The 19,379-nt window shown below is 58.2% G+C and overlaps 2 protein-coding genes and 1 long non-coding RNA gene across 19 annotated transcripts in view; 2 read left to right on the top strand and 1 right to left on the bottom strand.

Annotated features, from left to right (window-relative positions):
• C19H19orf44 (chromosome 19 C19orf44 homolog) overlaps window positions 1-1,171 on the top strand; it is a 19,504-nt gene extending 18,333 nt beyond the window's left edge. For all 7 annotated transcript variants that reach the window (XM_077859547.1, XM_077859541.1, XM_077859546.1 and 4 more), the window contains one exon: window positions 68-1,171. In XM_077859547.1, coding sequence (XP_077715673.1) covers window positions 68-71 — 4 coding nt within the window. In that variant the 3' untranslated portion in view covers window positions 72-1,171. The remainder of the gene's footprint in view (window positions 1-67) is intronic.
• CHERP (calcium homeostasis endoplasmic reticulum protein) lies at window positions 469-19,075 on the bottom strand. 2 transcript variants are annotated; one of them, XM_077859539.1, is made up of 17 exons: window positions 18,916-19,075; window positions 18,433-18,606; window positions 14,809-14,993; window positions 13,645-13,782; window positions 13,161-13,312; window positions 11,392-11,536; window positions 11,209-11,298; window positions 9,554-9,806; window positions 8,587-8,762; window positions 6,644-7,079; window positions 5,169-5,407; window positions 4,096-4,229; window positions 3,273-3,359; window positions 2,867-3,010; window positions 2,665-2,781; window positions 2,090-2,184; window positions 469-1,821 (listed from the first exon to the last, which is right to left on the bottom strand). In XM_077859539.1, the coding sequence occupies exons 1-17, from the start codon at window positions 18,938-18,940 to the stop codon at window positions 1,628-1,630; spliced, it is 2,784 nt and encodes a 927-aa protein (XP_077715665.1). In that variant the 5' UTR covers window positions 18,941-19,075; the 3' UTR covers window positions 469-1,627. The 2 variants fall into 2 exon arrangements, with proteins under 2 accessions (XP_077715665.1, XP_077715666.1); XM_077859540.1 differs by having other exon boundaries at window positions 11,392-11,503.
• LOC144290377 (uncharacterized) overlaps window positions 19,040-19,379 on the top strand; it is a 131,938-nt gene continuing 131,598 nt past the window's right edge. For 2 of the 10 annotated variants that reach the window (XR_013358071.1, XR_013358069.1), the window contains exon 1: window positions 19,082-19,374. This is a non-coding gene — a long non-coding RNA (uncharacterized LOC144290377). The other 8 variants (XR_013358072.1, XR_013358074.1, XR_013358070.1 and 5 more) reach the window with 8 other exon arrangements.

The following is a 19,379-nucleotide window of genomic DNA, read 5'->3' as shown; positions in this document are numbered from 1 at the left end:
ATTTGTGGGTTTGAGCTAACACGCTGGCCGGGCACACCGGCTCTGACACTCACGTGTCGTTTCCCAGGTGATGGTGGCAGGAGCAGGCGGCACCCAAGACTCCCTTGAGTGGCATCCCGGGTCCAGCCTTTCAGAGCGGAGTGGTTCTCCCCCAGCCCCCACCTCCTTGGTGTGCCCGGCGCCCCGCCCGAGGGGACACATAAGCCAGTGGAAACGGAACCCCGGGTGGCGCAGTCACCAGCCACAGCAGGACATAGGACGGCTGCCTGTGGAGCCCCGCGCAGCAGCCATGGGGGCCAGGTGCTGGCTTCCTGATGAGCTGAGGCAGACGGGAGGGCGAGAAGCCCCATCTGCTCCGTGGAGCCAGCGCCAGGTGTCCACACCAGGGACAACATGTGGGACGCCGGGACACGCCTCCTCCGGACCCTGCCTGAGCACACTTCTAACTCCAACACACAGAGAAAGAGGTCTTTAAAAAAAGTTTTTATTTGAAGGCAAAACAGTAAAATCCACAAGAAATCGTTAACAGCACGTGTTTACGTTTTATCCTGAATCAGACACGTTTGAACAATTCACAGCTACAGGAAATCTAGAACAAAATCAAATATTTTATCACATCAGGTCGAAAAGTTGGAGAGGACTTTGCATCTTATTGAAAAGAATTTTTCAAAAATGTTTCTGTACAAAGAGACGGCGCCACACGAGCTGCCCACAGACGCCAGGCGCAGCCAGTCCCCACGCAGGCCCCGGCGGCGTCTGCCCTCCTGGCCTGGTCTCCCTGGGTGCTGGGCTGGCCGAGGGAGAGCCGGGGGCGCCCTCCACACCCCGGTCTGTGCGGGCCGTCCACGTGAGCGCTGGTGTCGGGTTCCTCTAAGTGAAAAACAGGCAGAGACGCTAAGGGTGCGGGCTCTTGGAGGGCGTCGCTCCGTGACCTGAAGATGCCTCAGATCAGTTTCTTTAGAACCCGTGTCTGCAGGGACAGCCAACGGCTAACGTTTGGGGAAAAAAATTTCAACTCAAACAACTAAAGTAACTGAACTACGGGCTGGCAGGTCTTAGAGGAATCAGGTTGCAACTTCTCCTTGGGATCCTCTGAGATCAACATTCCCTTCTCTCAAACTAAACATCTGGAGTAAAAACGAAGGCCCTGTGTCACTCTGCCAATCAGAAAGGGTCTGTTTTTCTGTTTGTCACCAGTGCCTGGCTGAGCTGCCGGGGCGCTCGCCCAGGGCCTGTGCTCCACACGCTCCTACCGGTCTAAGCAGGAGCTCAGAGCGGCCTGCAGGGGGTGCGCAACAGCCGTGCCTTCGGGTGGCAGGGATTCTCATCCAGGGGTGGAGGTGGAGGGTCTCGTGTCTCACTTCTGTCAGGGGAAGTAAGCTCGTGGCCGTGCTGGCCGGGGGCACCTTCTGGTGGGTTCTTGCTTCTACTTTAGAGCTGGTTTGCAGGCAGGGCCCAGGGCCTCCAACGCGGTGGCACATGCTGTGGTCTTCCTTCTCTTCTGTCGCTCCCCGGAGGTGGAGACTGTGAGAACCGAGGTGTCCCTACCGTCTGTCACTGCCAAGAAGCCAGGAAGGTCCCACAGCCCGACGCGGTAGCCGAGGAGTGGCTCCTGCCCACGGAGTGCCTACTTGCACTCGTCCCTGGCCTTCATGCGGGCGATGAAGGAGTAGCTCTTGTTCCGGCGGTAGTTCTCGTATGGATCGTCCAGGGCCACGCCCACACCCTTGTACTGGTCCCACTTGTCTCGGACGTCCCCCCCCTTGATGGGGTCCTGGATCCCTTGCTCTTTCACACCGAGGCCACCAGATCCACTCCAGCCTTAGGAAGAAAGGGGGGAGGGTGGTTACAATGCACAAAAGTCAAAATCCGGCACATTTATCCATGAAGTTAAACCAGACCTCACGTGCAGAGCCAAACGACACACACATGTGTGGCTTACAAACGTCAAACTGTTGTGGTGAGAGACAGCGCCCAGCGACAACTCTACAGGCTCGGCCTTGCCAGTTCTGGCCACGAGCTGGAACCTTCCCTGGCTCCCCAGCCCCAAAAGCCCAAAGTGGTTGATGGTTCTTCCCAGGAGCCTTACCCATTTTCACCAGCATCTGATGTCCTTTGTTTTCTTCCCCGAGCCTTGAATCAGGTATAGGAGGTGCTGAATTAGAACCCAGACCAGCCGAGGAACTAAAATTAAGACAGGTTACGTTTTTTAAAAAAAGAGTCGAGACATTTATTGGAATGAAAACGCTTAGAATATTACAGCATGTGGCGTATGTGAACATTCACCAGTGTTAGAGGGTCACACACACAGCCCGGGGCTCTAGCCTTCTTCTCGGTCATCTTCGCCAGCCAGGGAGGGGAGCTCCCCAAGGAGGCCCCAGCCCCACACCGTGCAGCCAGGGCAGGCCACGCGGAACCCCAGGACCGGTCACAGCCCAGCCGCTACGTCAGGTGTTACAACTCTACCATAAAAAGGTTAAGAGCGTGGTGTGAGATGAGGAGGTGCCACTGTCACTGTGCTAGAACTCAGGGTCCCTGAGGCACCGCCTCAGCACGGGCCACCGTGAGCACATCTTCTAGCGACAGGTTTCAACATTCACAGCAAAGCATCAGAGGGTTCCGGAGCTACCGGCGATCACTGGACAGTTAAGACAGAAATCTTACGGCGGGGTGGGACTCCTGGAGCGTGACCGACGTCTCCTTCCGGGGGAGTAGGACTTGGAGCGGGAGCGGCTTCGGGAGCGGGAGCGGCTTCGGGAGGAGCGGGAACGGCTGCGGCTCCTGAGAGAGGAAAGGACAGCCGGGTCAGCAGGTGGTGGGCATGGGTGCTGGTGGGGGGTGGGGGCCTCGGGGCACACCAGCTTACCTGGAGCGGGAACGGGAATAGGAACGGGAGCAGGAGCGTGATCGGGACCTGGAGTACGAGCCCGACGACTTGGACGACCTCGAGTTGGAGCGGGAGGAAGAGCGCCCTCGGCTTTTGGACCGGCTCCGAGACCGCGAGGGCCCACTGCAGGGAGATGCCAGGTGAGCGGCTGGCCCGGGACATGCTGCCCACAGAGGGGCGTGTTCCCCAACGCTTTGGGCCTTGTGGGAAAACCCACCCCCCAACCTACACAGAGGCCGAGCTGACCCCCCACTGCCCTGGAGGGACGACAGGATGGCCCTGAGTGTGACTCCAAGGTGGGTCTGCCGCAGCATGTGACGGGCACAGGCCAGGACGCACTAGCTGGAAACCCAGGATGACTGCATGCGGGCACCTCCACGCTCACCTGTTGCGCTTCTCCTGGCCCTTCCTCCGCCGTGCCCGCATTTTTGCTCGAAAGAACTCATAGAGACCATTCTGCTCCCAGCCTTCGCTGTAAGACACAGGCGTCCCCTGCGTGATTCTGCAGCCTCCTCCCGCAGGGAACTCATGCAAGTCGGCAGGAGTTGACCTGCCAGACACGCGTCCCGGCATGTGGCCCTCCCGTCCCTCACTCGGAGGTTGAGCAGGGCCCAGCACGACGGGCTGCCCTTCCCCGCACGAGGAAGCAGGCTGAGGTCGGGCGGCCCACTGGGAAGCAGAGAGGCCAGGCCGCACGCCTGGTTCCTGTGCCTTTCCACACTGATGTTTCCCGAAGTAGCCCAGGTGGCTCTTCCTGCCTGTGATCTTCCTAACTGGGGACAAGGAGCTCTGACTCCTAGATGGACAGGCCTGTGACCCAGCACAGGGCAGGAGGTGGCTTTAGCCAGACTGGTGATAAGTCCGTGGGAGGGGGATTAGGAGAGGGGCTGCCTGCACCCAGCTGCCAGCCGCCCCTGAAACACCCCACCCCTGAGATGACAACTTGCACTAAACAGCTCAACGAGAGGCCCTGTGGGGAGGGCCACTGTAAGTGTGACACACGTTACCCATGGCCAGTAGAGAGAGGGACCCTGACTCGGCCTAGCGTTTCACAGGACACCCCATTTCCTCACCGGGGCCTCACACCACCCTGGGTAGAAGGCATGGTCATTTAAGAGTCTCATGAAGCAATCTCAGGGGAAGTCAGGTTAAGAGACGGGACAGAGGCCTCCCCATCCCCCCACCGCCGGTCCCTCCAAGCGTCATACCTGTTCCTGGGCCTGTCATGGGACGGGGGGCTGTAAAAGGCCTCTACAGCGGCCAGCAACCTCTCACTGGGCGGCATGGGGGGCGGGAGGCGGATGTCTTTCGGGTCCAGAGGCTTGTACTCATGGTCTTCCAGCTGCAGTGGAGAACTGTTGTCATGCACGCCCTGCCAGAGGCCCCCTCAGGCCCACCCGGGGTGCTACAGTGACAGGGGGAGCAGGTCGGGGGACACAGGGCCCTGGTGCGGTGTCAGGGTTACCCTGGGCATCAGAGCTCCTCCTCCCGATTCCTGGGGGACCCATTAGGGCTGCAGCCACACCAATGATCCGATTCCTAAGTAAGGTGGTGGAGGACTTCTCTGGGGCCAGTGAGGGCCTGAAGCTTTCTCTCCAGAAAACACATGTTCTCCAAGTAGGACTGATGGGAAAGACCCCTGGGTTCATTCAGACGCGATGTGGATCCCAGATGCCACCGCCTGCAGACTTCTGCCCTGTGCTCCCGAGTCCTACTCCCTACCCTGGGGCCCCTCCGGGGTCAGAACAGCCTCAGCCCCACCCAAAGAACCCCTCGCTGCTTGCAGCCCAAGGAGTATGGCCCTTCTCAACTTCTGGTCTGACGGGGCCTCAGAGGGATGGGAAGCGACTCCTCCGTCAGCAAGTCTCTCAAGCTAGAGCTGCTCCCGACGACGCAGCCTCGCTCCCCTGGTCTCCAGCACTGCCCTCCCCATGCTCCCTGCGGGCCTTCCTCAGAGGCCGCCCCTTCTGAGAAATCCCTTCCCAGTTAGCTGCTGGACAAGGTGGCTGCCCAGGGCCAGGATCGAGGGAACCCACACTTCACACCCAGCCTGGCACGGCTCACTCCGGGTGGCCACAGAATGTCCAACACCAGGGGGGACACGCGGAAGGAGCAGAGGGGACCACGGGCCTCAGGAATTCAAGTGGAGGGAGAGGCACTGGCCAGGGCATGTTTGCAATGACTAGTCAGTCACGTTCACGGGGCAGAGGAAGGAGCATCTCATGTGGAGGCCCCGGAAGCGGCACACTAGGAGGCTGGGTGCTCGCCATGGCGATGTTACCTTCACAAGCGGAGCCATCAGCCCGGCAGGCAGATCGAAGTAGGGCACGTTGGGGACCAGGCTGGGGTCATCATGGTTGATGTGGGGAGGGCCCTGTCGCCGCATGTGGGGGGGCTGCCCGTTGAAGCCATGAGGAGGAGGGCCGAAGTCGGGGTGCTGGGGCCCACCCCAGGGTGGGTGCTCGTTGATCCCAGGATGAGGCATGCGGTGGCCAGGGTGGTGGTGAGGGGGTCCCATCTCTGTAAAACAGAAAGTCCTCTCAGGCCTACTGGAGAGCTGTGAGCTGGGTGCTGCCGATGGCACAGTCGGGATCTGCAAGGGGACCCGAGCCTGCGGAGAGGCTTCAGTGAGTGCCAGAGACACCAACACCTGCTTCTGGGCAGCCCTGCCTGGCACCTCCTCTCCAGCTGCTTCCCGCTGCCCAGGGTGATGGCACTAGATGGCAAGGAGCCAGGTTCGGGGGGGGGGGGGGGGGGGGACCTGTCCTGCACCCACAAGGGAAATCATAAAACATTAAAGCAGCATTATGGGCCGAATGGACAGGACTATATTTGGAGACAGGGCACTGGACAAGGTGACTGGCTTGAAGGGAGACCCCGAAAGCAGGCCCCACCCCAACCCCACTGGCGTCCTGGTAAGGAGCACGGGACACAGGTATGCACAGGGGGAGGATGGCGTGAAGATGGAGAGAAGGCCCCCCCACACCCCCCTGACATCCAGCCCCTCGAGCTGGGAGGAAGCAGCCCTACCAGGGAAGCCACCCCCAGGAAATGTGTACTGACGGTAAATGTGCTTGGTGGTCTTGGCTGAATTTATAGTAATGAATTTTAAAGTAAATGGATTTTAAAGTAAAAAGATGGATTTTAAAGTAAAAATAAAAGCAGCAGCAGAGTAGAAATAAGTTGCTTTTTTTTTTTAGAAGAAAAAAAAAAGTTAAATCTAGAGATTCTTTGAAACAAGACAATAAAAGAGAAAAACTGGTGAAAAAAGTGAAGACAAGGAAGTGGGGAGGGCCCACAGGCGCCATGGGTCCTGCACACCCTGCCCTGGCCGGCCCCGTCTGCTGCGGGGCTCAGGAGTGACCCTCCTTCCATCAGGCTCTCGTCCCTCCTCCTCTGCAGCCAGACAGACACAGTGCCCAACTCGCAGGGTCCATAGGAAGCGGCAACAGGACTTCACTCTAGGCCAGGCTGGCGTGGGCTACATGCTGGGACCAGGGCCGCCAGTCTGTCTCCCCACTTTCCCAAGGGCTGAGACTGGGCTTCCACACCATCCCGTGACCCTTTCTGCTTGTCACCTCGACTCTGGGGACCTGCCAGGTCCCGCGGCAATGACGTCAAGCAGCACCATCAGCCCACTAGGAGGGTAGCCCGTCAGGTGCCCCCCTGCAAGCAGCTGCTGTGACCATCTCAGGGCAGGAGAGGGAAGTGTTTTGGGATGAGGGCAGGCCCCGCAGAGGGCGCCCTGGCACTCACCGGCAGGGAAGTCCCCCTGGGGATAGTCGAAGCGGTGAGGATAGGGTGGCCGCTCGAAGGGGTGCCGCGGAGGGAAGTCATCCTGCATGAAGCGGGGCGGGAAGCGGTTGAAGTTGTGGGGGTGCGGCGGCTGGTTGAACTGCGGGTGCTGCTGGTGGGGCGGGAAGGGCCCTCGGAAGTGTGGCGGCCGCTGCATGCGGAAGGGGGGCTCGCGCTGGCCTCCACCCCACGGCGGCTGCTCGTGCTGGCTGTTCCAGGGGCCCTCGAACTGGCTGTTCCAGTTGGGGTCTGGCTGGCTGTTCCAGGGTGCGTCGCGCTGGCCGTTCCAGCCAGGGTCCCCACGCTGCTCGCCCCACATGCCCTCGTGGCTGTTGTTCCAGGGTGGGCAGTGGGGCGGCCCACCCTGATGGTGTGGGTAGGGGGGCTGCTCGGGAGGCTGTAAGGCAAAGAGCAGACATGACCTCCTCTGGCCAGCACCAGCCACACATCCGCAGAGTTAGTCTCCAACCATGGAGGCGACCTGGCCCTGACCCGGTGCAGCGGAGGCTACTCCTGGGCTCAGATGCTCCGACAGGGCACTTGCCTCTCAGCTGAATTTCCTGTGCCCACATCGAGGCTGGGCAGGCCCCAAGTGCCAGAGATCTGTGCGCTCCCAGCACGGCTGCCGGACACAGAAGCTGGCAGATGGGGCAGAGGTGTATCCCCCAGAGCCTGCAGAGTGCAGGGAGGGTTTAGGCCCCAGGGACACACGGCAGAAGCCTGCTCTGACGACTGCCCCCTCCCTGTCACTTCCCCTCTGCCCTACATGGTCTTCTGGGTACCTCCCATACTACCGGCCCTCAAATCCTGTCTCGGGTCTGCTCTCAAGGGCCCAAACCAGGAAATGTCTACCAAAAAATAAATAATAATTTTTTTAAGAAATGTGGGAGTTACTTCAAAATGTGTAAGATAGCAAATGGGCAGGCCAGGCCAAGTGTACCTTTGCCCCTGGGCAGACCCTCAGGGAGGGGACCCTTATCGTCAGGAGCCCATACCACTAGTCCCCAGAAAGGAGAATGATCCTGGAGATACCAAGGGCCCATTTCCACACCTACACAACAGGGATGAGTATGAGTAAACCCATACCCCACAGATGATAGCCATAAAATGCTCAACAGTACATGGCTCAAAATTAGCAGAGGAGGGAGCTATCTTCACAGGAATGCCCAGTCTTTTGTGAAATTAAATCTCTTCTCCTGAAGCTGAGGTTGGTGGGGGAGGTGACTCAAAGCCACAAGCCCCACTTGTCGGTCTGGAGCTGCCTCCCTCCCATCCTCTCCACAGTCACCTGGCAGGGCTGCAGCCACTAGGCCCCATCAAGGGAAAGGTGGATGTCCAGGAATGGCCCGGGCTCTGCCCAAAGGCTCCGTCAGATTAGATCCAGTGGCCAGAGGCAAGTGGATGTTTCCAAGGTTCCCCAGTCATGCTAAGCTGAGTCAGATGACCCTTGCCCTGGTCTAGAAGTTTCTGACCCCAAAGAACCAGAGGGAGTGACCAGCATCTCTGCCCCAGAAAGCACTGCCAGCCTTACATGTCTGACCTTCCCTTTCTTTATGCAAGCACGATGTTCTTTCCAGGGTGACAAAATGTTGGCACCATGCTAGCTAACCAATGTTTAACCAGTTAAAAAAGGGGAGGAAAATCCCTCATCTCCTGTACTTGACCACGTGACTCTCACAGACAGTGACCTATATTCCTAAGAGGCCTGGATGGCCAGCAGCAGGGATGGGCATGAAGTCCTGACTGGAGACTGCCCCCACCCCTCCACCCTCAGGAAGATGAGGCAGGTTGGTCCCCACCACCTGCCCACCCCAGGCCCCGCTGCAAAAATCTGCTTCCCCAGCGAGCCACCACCAGCCTGCTGACCCACACAGGAGACGGCCCACCCAAGTTTGGGAAAATACCTGCTGTTGGCCCCAAGGAGCAACAGGATGAGGCTGGTCAAACCATGGGGGCTTGTTAGGTGGGATTTGATCGTGGGGCCCAGGGCCCCGGGGGCCGGCGGCAGCAGGATCCTGGACTCCTCCTGAGGCATCATACTCAGAGGAGCCGGGCATTTGGATGGGAGGCTTGCTGTCATCTAGTGCCAGACAGGAAGGTGGTCAGTGAAGCAAATGTCCATGGACGCTGAGTGAAACGATGTTTAGCAACAGCAGCAAACCACCCAGACTGGGCCTTTACTTCTCGGGAAACCCTTGCTGTGTGAGCCTGCCTGAAACTGATGGCCCCCAGGAAGCAAGTGACAGCAGGGAGGCTGACCTGACACGGGGCACACTCCCTCCTTTGAAACCTTTACGATAAATATCTTACCTTACCCTGCTGTACCTGTTCTAGTTCACTCAAAATCACTTACAGAATTGTACTTAAAAACCCTTTCTGCATTTACTTGAAAGATGGTTTCTTCACCGCCTCATCTGTTGTTTCATGCAACTTCTAAGTGCTAAACCACCCTTACACATTCCTGGGGCAAATCCTATCTTATCATGGTGTTTTTTTTTTGTTGTTCTTGTTTTAAAACACCTTGCTGGATTTCAGGTGTGGCATATTTCTGCATCTTTGTTCATAAGTGACACTGCCTGATATCCATGAAACTTTCTCTTTGTCCATCTGGTGTAAAAGTTACCCTGGTCTTGAAAAATGATTTGGGCAGCTTTCCTCTCTGTCTTCTCTGGGATAGTCTGTACAGCAATCACCCAAGCTTTAAGGGTTTGGTTGCATCTACCTGTGAAATCCCTGGGCCTGGTGTTTGCAAACAGGTCAGAATCCGGCCTTAGGATCTGGTCCACAGAACCAGAGCCCTTCTCTGGGGAACGAAGCTGCCTTCTTAGACCACCCCACCCCACGGAAGGGGTGCCGAAGGAGTCCCCATACCAGGCTGGGTGGTTGGTGGGATGGCAGGGGTAGGCGTGGGGGCCGGAGGCGGGGCGGGCGGCGGTGGGGTGGCCTTGACCTCAGCCTCCATTTGTGGCATTTGAATTTGTTGTTGCTGCTGCTGCTGTTGTTGCTGCTGCTGGGCCAGGCTGTTGACAAACTCCTCGTGCTGCGTCTTAAGGGTCTGGATCTGCTGCTGGAAGGCCAGCTGCACTGGCTGGACCACCGAGGAATACTCGTTGATGAGCGTAGCCTGGCAGAGAGAGGGGGGAGCAGCTGGCACTCAGGATGGAAGCCTGGGGATCACTTCAGGGCCCATCCCTTCTGGCAGAACCCAGGGACAGGGCCAGGAAAGCCCCGGGAATTCAGGACAGGGCCTCAGGTGCTGAGGCGCAAGAGCCCGGAGCAGGTGGCCACGTGACTGTCATGTAAAACAATTAACATGGTCTTGTCAAGCACAGAGTGTATAAATCTTGCCAAAACGAGTGACCAGAGCGCTGGCTGCAGTGAGGTGTGTGATTCCCTAACAACAGGAAGGAGCCATGCCCTGTCCTATCACACGACTATCAGAGATACGACTCAGACAAATGGTCTAAGCCGCAGGCACGGGCCATGGTGCTCACTTGCTACGGGGTTCTAAGCAAGTCATAACCTCCCTGAGCCTCCGTTTCCTCCTCTGTAAAACAATAACAGGACCTCCCTTCAAGGATTTGTGGGGACAACCCAGTGAAACACCACATAAAGTGACTAGCGTGGCTGAGTAAACACGAGCTGCGGCCACCAGCTTCGGGAGGGACGGGAACAGCTAACGCCGCTGCGATAGGGTGTGATAAGCCTGCTCTAACAATGAAAAAGATAAAAAAATTCACAACTGGACATGCACGTTCCTCATATGCCTTTGTGGGAGTATGAAAGCTTCCCCCCTGTGCGGGTAGCCTCCAGGCCGTCGCAGAGGAAATGGACAGCACAGCTTCTGAAATTCAACCTCCTCTTTTCCAAAACCACAGCTTCCGGCCTGAGAAGAGGGGGTGTGAGCTCTGCCTTTATTCCAGCAGCTGTAGACGGGGCAGCCAGGCTGGTGTCACAGCAGAAGTGACCAAGGAGACCTGGCTGGCCCTCCCTCTCTGCCCTGCGCCACCATCATCTGAGCAGATGCCTCCCCAGAGAGAAGACAAACCCACACAGAGGACGTGACTAATGCACAATGTGGCCATGACAGCCTAGGTGACGTCCAGGCTGCTTTATGCTTCCATCATGCAGAAGCAAGCCCAAAGGACCAGGGCCGACAGGCCAAAGCCACTGCCATGAGCAGGGCCTGAATAGGGCCACCCGACCACAAGAGCACCAGGAAAATAGTCAGGCGGGCTCACCTGGAAGGGGCTCGCTGGTCACTGTGGAGAGAGCAGGAGCCCCGCCCACAGGCTGCTGCTCAGACCCTAGCCTCCCGCTCTCACCATCATTCCAGAGACACGTGTGGGAGTCCCGTGTGCAAAATGCTACCTGGCCTCCGAAATCACCACCCCACCGGCAGGTGCCACCCCAGGCAGGGGCTGTTGGCCACCTGACTTCTGGGAACGTGCTGGAATGCAACTGCCCCACTCTCTGGGGATAGCCCCCCACCTTCTCGGTGCTGTGTGGGTGGGGAAGGTATTCACCTGGTACTGGCCGAGCCCCAGGGCTGGGCTCTGCAGCTGCTGGATGATGGAGTCGTCGAAGTAGCCGTTTTTCTCCCAGAGCTGCAGGAGCTGGGTGCGGAGGAAGGAGAGGCCGTGTCAGAAGGAAAACCAGCAATCCCCACCCCCACTCTGCCCTCCGTCTCTCCTGGCTGCCCCATGTACCCGTGCGATCTTTTGCTGCTTGTCCTCCTCCACGGCCAAGAAGCTGGTGCAATAGATGGGCACCACGACTTTCTGCAGGGCGGCCAGCAGCTCCCTGGCCTGCTTGCGCTGGCTGTGAGGGAGAGACCTTCCGCGCGTCAGGGCCCTGGGGCGGGACCCGGCCACGCGCCCGTTACCATTGCGGCTCCAGCCACAGCACCCTCTGCCTTCTCGGGACACGGGCCCCCAACCCGGCTGGGACGAGGGCTGGGCTCCCCACAAGACCTGTGCTGGCGCCTGGGCCCGAGTGACAGGTAGATAGCAAGTGGGAGAAGGGAAAGAACAGCCTGGGGACCTTCAGAGAAAGGGCTGTCACCCTGGTCTTCTGATCCCTAAAATAACCCTTCCCTCCCGGGGTGGCACAAGGACGCACAGACCCAAGGCCTGAGGAGCCCCAGCTGTCCATGTGGCCTCACTCAGCCCTGTCACCCCCTATGCACAATGAAACCACAGCTCAATCCCCGCCTTTCAGGAGGTGGGGGAGTGTGTGGGGCAAGCCAGGCGTCTAGGGACGTGAGGCAGCCTGCCCTCACATCCTCCCGGGGTGGCTGTGTGTGTAAGGGGGTGCAGAGGCCGTGGCCCCCATGGCCGTGCGTAAGGCGGCAGAGCCCGACAGCACATGTGCTGCCTCTGACAGGAGGGAGGCAAAAGGTGAGTAGCCTGAAGCCCTCCCAGCACCAAGTCCACCAGAGGGTGCTCAGAGACAGCAGTGAGTGCAAGGCTGGGAACCAGGACGGGGAGAGGAGGGGCCGAGCACAGGGTGAGCGGCACTGGGCTTCTGCATAGAGCCGAGCAAGAGGAGTGTGGCTGGACAAATGCCAGAAACGGGGCCGGGTCTCTGCAGAGCTGCCCTGGTCAGCAGAGTGGCTGGTGGCAGCAGGAGAGCAGAAAAGGTTCTGAGCAGCTGCCTATTTCCCAACAGCAGAAAAATAAGGGAGGGGCAGGGTGAGGAGCAGCCAAGTGGCAAGGGAGCCACCTATGTGGCACAGGGAAACAGAGAGCAGAGGGTGAGGACCCAGGCTGCACGTGTGCGTAGCAGGAGATGGGGCAAGATGGAGAAAGGGGCAGGGAAAAGGCAGAGTCACTTTCTGCTGCTCTCGGGGGAGCCATCCCCTTCAGGCAGGCCAAGCTCAAAGCCAAACTTGGCAGCCAGTCTAGATAGCTAAGCACTAGCTTCGCCAGCGACATGTGCTTCTGCCGGCCCCCTGCTGGACCTGTTCTGGCCCAGGTGCGTGGTTTTTTTTTTAAATGAACCTTTATCATAAGGAACCTAAGAGGCTATGTGGAAACACACACTGGTCTGGCCTCAGGAAGGCTGGTCTCAGCAGGGTGGAACAGAGGGGAGAAAGGGAGCCCACGGGGGAGCAGGGAGGGCCCGAAGCAGTCGGGTGACTGGGCTGTGTCTGCGTGTAGGTCATAAAGAGAAGCCGGCAGACGATACAGACAGGCGCAGAGACACCCAGAAGCTGGCGGCCCCAAGGAGGAGGAGTGAAGGGATGGACGGAGGCCCGGGTCAGGGTCCAGGGAAGGGGCCAAGATGCGGGGTGGGGGGGGGGTGGGGGCATGTCCTCCCAAAGGAGGGCTCATGGCTCAGACCAACCCTCCTCTGTGGTCCTGGACAAGTGAACCCCACATCCCAGGACAGGCCAGGCCAAGCTACTGAGTGCAGAAGAGCAGCCCAGCAGAGGGCGAGGAGTGAGAGGAGAGGCAGAGCCTGGCGGGGCCCTCACCAGTGGTGCAGGACATCGTTGATCAGGTAGATGAGGTGCAGCCGCAGCTCAAAGTGCGCCCCGTCGGCTGTGATGCGGTTCCGGAGGTGGCCCGCCATCAGCTCACAGTGAGGGGGGGACTTGGCATTGCTAAACATCCAGTTCTTCCCAGCCTGAAACAGCCAGGCTGATGGTGAGCAGGGACTGGCTCCCTGGGGCCACAGTGTGTGCAGGACCCGGGAGGCTGAGGGCACACCCCAAGGGTGTGGCGTCCCAGGGGCCAGCGGCACACCGAGGCTGCCTGCCTGCCTGCCTGTCAGCTCCCGCTCAGCCGGGAGCACACCTTGCCCACGTGCTGTCCTGCCCACGGTGGTCAAGAGGGAAGGGGAGGGACAGACGGGGCTTCCCTAGAGCAGTCCCAGCCTAGGCAGGCTGCAGCGGGCGCCCCCCTCATCAGGAGCACCAGGTCCTGGGAGCACCTCCCCCTGCCCCCACCTGCCCTCACCGAGATGGCATCTTTGGTACACGTGTCGATGATGGGTTGCAGCAGGTTGTCAAACTCATTCATGTCCAACTGGGTCTCCTCCAGGAGCTTCTGCATCTGCTGCTCCACAGCATGGGCCACAGCTGCGGTCACCTGTTCCTGGGAGGCCGAGCGGGAGGGAGACTGCGTGAGGGAAGAGACCTCAGCCTAGGACTAGCCTGTCTGGTCGTTCACCAGGAGATCATACCCAAAGCCTCAGCCAGGCATCTGGGACAGTCATAGTCACGGCTGTGATCACAGCAGGCAGTGGAGGTAGAGGATAATAAAGCAAGATAGGACGGAGCAGGAGACGACGACTGCCCCAAGGCGACAGATGGAAAAAATGAACACCCAGAGGAACGAGAAACCTCAGCAAGTCAGTTCAATGAAAACAGAATAAAAACAGAATGATGGGTGCGGCCAGACGACAGCACAGAGAGGACGTGCAAACCGTCGCCAGTCTAGGGAAAGGAGAACAAGTGCACAAGCAGTCAGGGAAACAGGAATTAAAATGGGATGCAGGGCCTCGCACTCTTGATCTGCACAATGGAAAGCGACTGAGGCCCAGAGCTGCTGCAGGCTTGGGCCGTCAGCTCAGGGCTGGCCGAGCCGGGCCACCCAGTTCCTGACCATCTATCTCTGTGCGGAAACTGAGGAGCATTCTAGAGCTTTTGTTTTCAGCAAAATGACAGTAATTTTACATCTTTTATCTAGTAATAAAAACGGGGTTGGTGTTTTAGAGGTCTTTGTTTTAATTTGCCTTGTTTTTCTGACAATTCGTCCTGTTGTACTCAACCAAAAAATCAGACAATGACAAATCAGGAGAAAAAGGTTCCTTTCCCATGACAGCCTGGGGCAACCTAGCTAGTAGGACCTGGAGCCAGTGGCACCAGAGGCTACCTGGCATTCACTGTTCCACAGTTTTTAACGTGCAGCCCGACCTGTGGGCATCCATCCCAGCACAAAGGGAGACCGTGGGTCGAAGAGCTTGTGGGATGATTTCACCAAACAAGAAGCAACCTGCGGACCATCAGGGGTCGAGCTGAACACATCCCAGGTGGTGGCAGCCCTGCCCTCAGTGCTGACATGTAGTGATGCAGAGGGAAGGTGGGGAAGAAGGGAGAGGAGGAGGAGCAGGTGCCACACCTGTCTGAGGGCTAACAGGTGCTGCTCCTGCTGCTGCAGGTTCCACTGGCTCTGCTGGATGAGCTCGTCCATGGATGGGGCTCCCTGGGCCGGTGGGATCGGTGCTGCAGGGGCCAGCGGGGGCTGTGGCAGGGGCGGCAGGGCTGCGGCCGGCTCCAGCTCTGGGGCCTGCTGCTTGCAGATAACTGGTGGGAGAGAAGGAAAGGTGGCCCCTGTGAAGAGGTGGCCACGGCTCAGGGTCCCCTCAGCTGCCTCTTGGGCAGCTCCAAGCCAGAGACCGCCCCTCCCTATACTTGTCACCCAGAAGAGGACTCCTGTGCTAGACTGCAGCCCCCTCACTCTGCACTTGGGCCCTCCTGACCTGCCTGCCAGGCCCACCCTGCTCTCCACTCACAGGACCTCAGCCCTGGAGCCTTTGCTGCATGACGTCACCTTGCCCCTCTTCCAGCCGACCATCTGGCCTTGCCCAATGGCCTTTAAGTGGAGACCCAGCCCCTTCCCGTCTGCCCCTCCCCCAGGCCTGAGCCTATACTGAACCCAGACCATGGCTGCTGGCGGACAAAGAGCCCTCCCCAGGGGTATGTCCGTTCATCCATGTCCCCCACCCACCGCCTCCTTATCCATCTTTAAAATCTCTCCCTTTGTTCCATGCCCCTCTGGCAACCGTTTTATACCTGAGACTCATCTTCAATTCTTCAGCTTCTATTTACCTTGCCCCATGGCAGTCTAGCCCTGCACTTCCCCCCTTCCCCTTCTTCCACCCCGGGTTGCTGTGGACATCCTTCCCTAGCCCTGCAAGCCCTGTCTCTAATACTTGTCTCACTTGGCTTGTGTGGCCGCCCCCAGGCCCCTCGGTGTTTCTCTGCCAGACCCCTGAATGCAGGGATGCCTGGTTATGCCCTCTCCTCTGGGCCAGCCCACAGAGCAGCAGGACATAGGGACTGCAAGCAACCACTCCTACCTCTACAATCGCCATCATGGATTCCTCCTGCTATAGATCTGATTACAGACCAAACAGCCCATTGGCTTTCAAAGACACCTCAAACAGGCCCATGTGTCCTCCTGCCACATGCTCTACCTCCCCACGGGCCCTCCCAGCCCCCAAGGTTGGCAAGGTTATGCCCACACCTGAAGCCCAGGAGGTCTGAGCACTTCTTTCTCCCTTGCACCTTGCATTAACAAGTCACCTCGTGTAGTCAAGTCAGGTTCCAGCCTGTGTCCCTGCCGTCACTTCTGTGACTCTGCTGTCACCTGCATCACCCTTGGAACTGATCTCCCTGTTTCTGGTCCTGCCCCCTGTACTTCTCAACAGCACAGCCTGTGTGATCTGAGGGCCAGCCCTGGGTGAAACCCGGACCAGAAAAGATAGAAGAAATGCCAAGGGATCATTCTGTCACACTTATAGCAACTCGACGTTTCACAGATCACACGTTATTGTATTTTGCAAAAGTGTACTATTGCAAAATAGTACACTTGTACTCAATAGCCTTGTACTCCCAAGGCTTGCAGGGAAAAAAAGCATCTCAACTCATGGTCACATGAGCTGAAGCACTGACCTCCTCTGCCCGGTTATGCCACCCTCATCAATATCCAACTGGTGCCCCAGTTCACGAATTCTACCCCTTAAATCCCACCTGTCCCCATGCCCACTCCCTCTGACTCAACCGCTGAGTTCCACAATCAGTTGGAAGTTTTAAAAAATGAAAAAAGCTAGTCCTTCACCAGTTTGTGAAGTGCCATTCTAGAACAGTGTTGAAGGTCAGTCTTCTCAAACTACCAAGGTGAAGGGCCAGGTACACAGCAGTTAAGCCTGCTCTACAACAGTCCTGAAATCCTCCAAGACCTCCCCAGAAGCTTCCAGGAAAATTCCTAAGTCCTTGGCCAGCCAGCCCTCCCTCCTCTGCACCCTGGCCTCTGTCCACTCCAACCGTCCCTCTTTCTCTAGACTTAAAACACTCTGAGCTATTGCCCCTTCCACTCCCAGCCACTCCCAAGGCTCCTTCCCCTACCTGAACACTTTCCTCTCCTGTGTTTCCATGAGGCTGACACATTCTTTAACCTTAGCTGAGACATTGTTACCTGCAGAAGGTATTTCCTGAGCCCCCATCTTCTCCTGTTAAAAGCACCCCATCCTTCCCCCCATTATAGTACCAAGTGGCTCCTGATTTCTGACCTTCCAGAGAGGGAACGGGCTCCCCTTGCAGGGAAAAAAAGCATCTCAACTCATGGTCACATGAGCTGAAGCACTGACCTCTTCTGCCCGGTTATGCCACCCTCATCAATATCCAACTGGTGCCCCAGTTCACGAATTCTACCCCTTAAATCCCACCTGCCCCCATGCCCACTCCCTCTGACTCAACCGCTGATCTAACTTAGATTTTACCATCAACTGCCTTGTTCGTTCACCTGCAGACCTCCCTGGTCCCAGGCTCCACTCATGCTCCCTCCAGCCTGTCCTCTACATGGGCCACACAAACCCGACTCACTCTCCCTTCTTTCAAACTCTTCTGAGTTTCCACTGCCTACAGGAGCACTTTTCAAAACGATGTGCTGGGGCTAAGGAATGGTTGCTCCAAAAAACACTTAAGTGCATACAACAATTTGCCTACAATTTTAGGCAAATTTCCCCCATCCCCATCTCAAACTTAACTGGGCACCAGATGAACCCCTAGACTGAGGGAGAAAATCTGAACTTCACTCCTGGCATTTACCACTCCAGATCAAACCCTTCCCTCCTCTACACACGTTCCATGCTCCAGCCATGCTGGGCCTCTCATGATTTCTCTTAATGCTCCCTAAACACACTGTATTTATTCAAGCCACCACACCTTGCTGTTTCTCACAAACTTTTTATTGAACATCTAAGTACCACGTAGCATGGAACAACAATGACCCAAACAAGGTCTGGCTGACCTCAGGGAGCTTGTAGTCTAGGAAACAATTCACCTGTCAATGCCCATCTACTTGGCAGCCCCCTACTCCTTCAAACAATATACCTAGAAATGCGGTATGGAACAAGACAGATGTGGGCTCTGCCCTAAGGGACGTTACCACCTGGTGCCTATTCATCATTCAAAGGCCAGCTGTGATCCCTAAACCCACCTTAAACTCCTTAAGGGCAGGGCTGGAATCCTGATACCAGCTCAGTGAACAATGATATAAAGAACGGCCAAAAACTAAACCAAAGAGCAAGTCTTTTGGATCTGGACTGCAAACACCCGAAATGCACAATAATCTCGCTAGACCCACAGACAGCTCGAAGAGAGTGCTGGACAATGCATGCTAAGAAGGTCCCGGTCCAGCTTCTATCACTTCCACCCTAGAAATCATTGAAACAGCTGCTCTACCTTTGCTAACCTAAGCCATCCCATCTGCAAAAACAATAGGGAAATCCCTGATGCGGAGCCCAGGAGGAGGATCGATAACCTCGCTCCGTATTACACTCGGACCCAGCAGCCGCTCGGTGCAAGGCCCTGGGAACAGCGGAAGGGATCATGAAGGCCCAGCTGCCCCATTTTGAAAGTCCGAGCATGCGGCCCAAAAGGCGGTTTGTGGCAGAGCCCGAACTGGAGTCAGAGAAAGGAATCGCTCCAAGGGGCGGCCTGAGAGCTGGAGAGAACTCACGCTGCTGCTGCTCCAGCGCCAGCTTGCACTTGTAGTAACTGTAGAACTCGCCTCCGAACAGAAACGAGAATTTCGGGTTGTCCTTCTGCTTCTCCATCGTCATCTTCTCAAACTCGGGCCCGTTGCGAGCCACGAACTGGGCCAGTTTGTCGATGACATTTCGAAGCTCCTGGTCTGGAAGACGGAGAAAAGGCCACGCGGGGCGTCAGCGAGGACCGCCCAAATCCGGGGGCCCTGGCGTCCCAGCCCCCGTCCGCCGGGCCGGGGTCCCTAGGGCTGGGCTCCGGAGGGGCCGCCCTTGTACGGGTCCCGATAGGGGCCACACGCGCGCCGGGGATGCGGGGACCCGCGGGAGAGGCCGCAGGCGAGCCCGGGAGGCCGAGCCCCGCCCCCTCCTAGGCCCGGAAACCCCGGAAGGCCGGGCGGGCCAAGAAGGGGTTCCAAGGAGAGAGAAACGGTCCCCGAGCCCAGGCTGGGCCTCACCGTCGGGCGGCAGCGGCATCTCCATGGCTCCGGCCGCAGGGAACGTCCTCCGGCGCCTCACGATCGCCCACCAGCCCCGTCTGCGGAAGCCGGCCGGAAGTGGCGCGAGGGAGCCGTTTACGGCTGGTCTCGCAGGCTGCTTCCGCCCTTCACTTACGGCCGTCGCCGGGAAACCGCGGAAGTGAGGGCAGAAGGCGGGCGGGAAGGAGCCGCGCGAGGTCGGGCGCGCGGTGGGGCCTAGCGATACGCACGCGCAGGGGCTTTCCCGCGCTTGCGCGGACTGGGCCGCTGTCGCGCTACGCCCCGGAACGGCTGGAACGACGCAGACTACCGTTAGCCACGGCCGTGGCCTCCTCCCGCCTCTGCGTCGCAGCCGGAGGGCCCGGAAGGCCGCGTTCTCCCCTGGACCGGGGCTGTGGGCGGATCCTCCCCGCGGGGCTGCGGTGAGAAGACTACGAGGTGAG

This window comes from Canis aureus, chromosome 19 (assembly GCF_053574225.1).
Source record: "Canis aureus isolate CA01 chromosome 19, VMU_Caureus_v.1.0, whole genome shotgun sequence".
NCBI classification, from domain to species: Eukaryota; Metazoa; Chordata; class Mammalia; order Carnivora; family Canidae; genus Canis; species Canis aureus.
This window is presented reverse-complemented; position numbering and strand designations above follow the sequence as displayed.

Excerpts from the sequence above, each read along its gene's own strand:
- CHERP (XM_077859539.1), bottom strand. The coding sequence starts at position 18,940 with ATGGAGATGCCGCTGCCGCCCGACG. Across the intron at positions 13,783-14,808 it reads ACCTGTTAGCCCTCAGACAG|GAACAGGTGACCGCAGCTGT; the intron begins GTGTGGCACCTG and ends TCGGCCTCCCAG. Across the intron at positions 4,230-5,168 it reads TGATGGCTCCGCTTGTGAAG|CTGGAAGACCATGAGTACAA; the intron begins GTAACATCGCCA and ends TCTCCACTGCAG.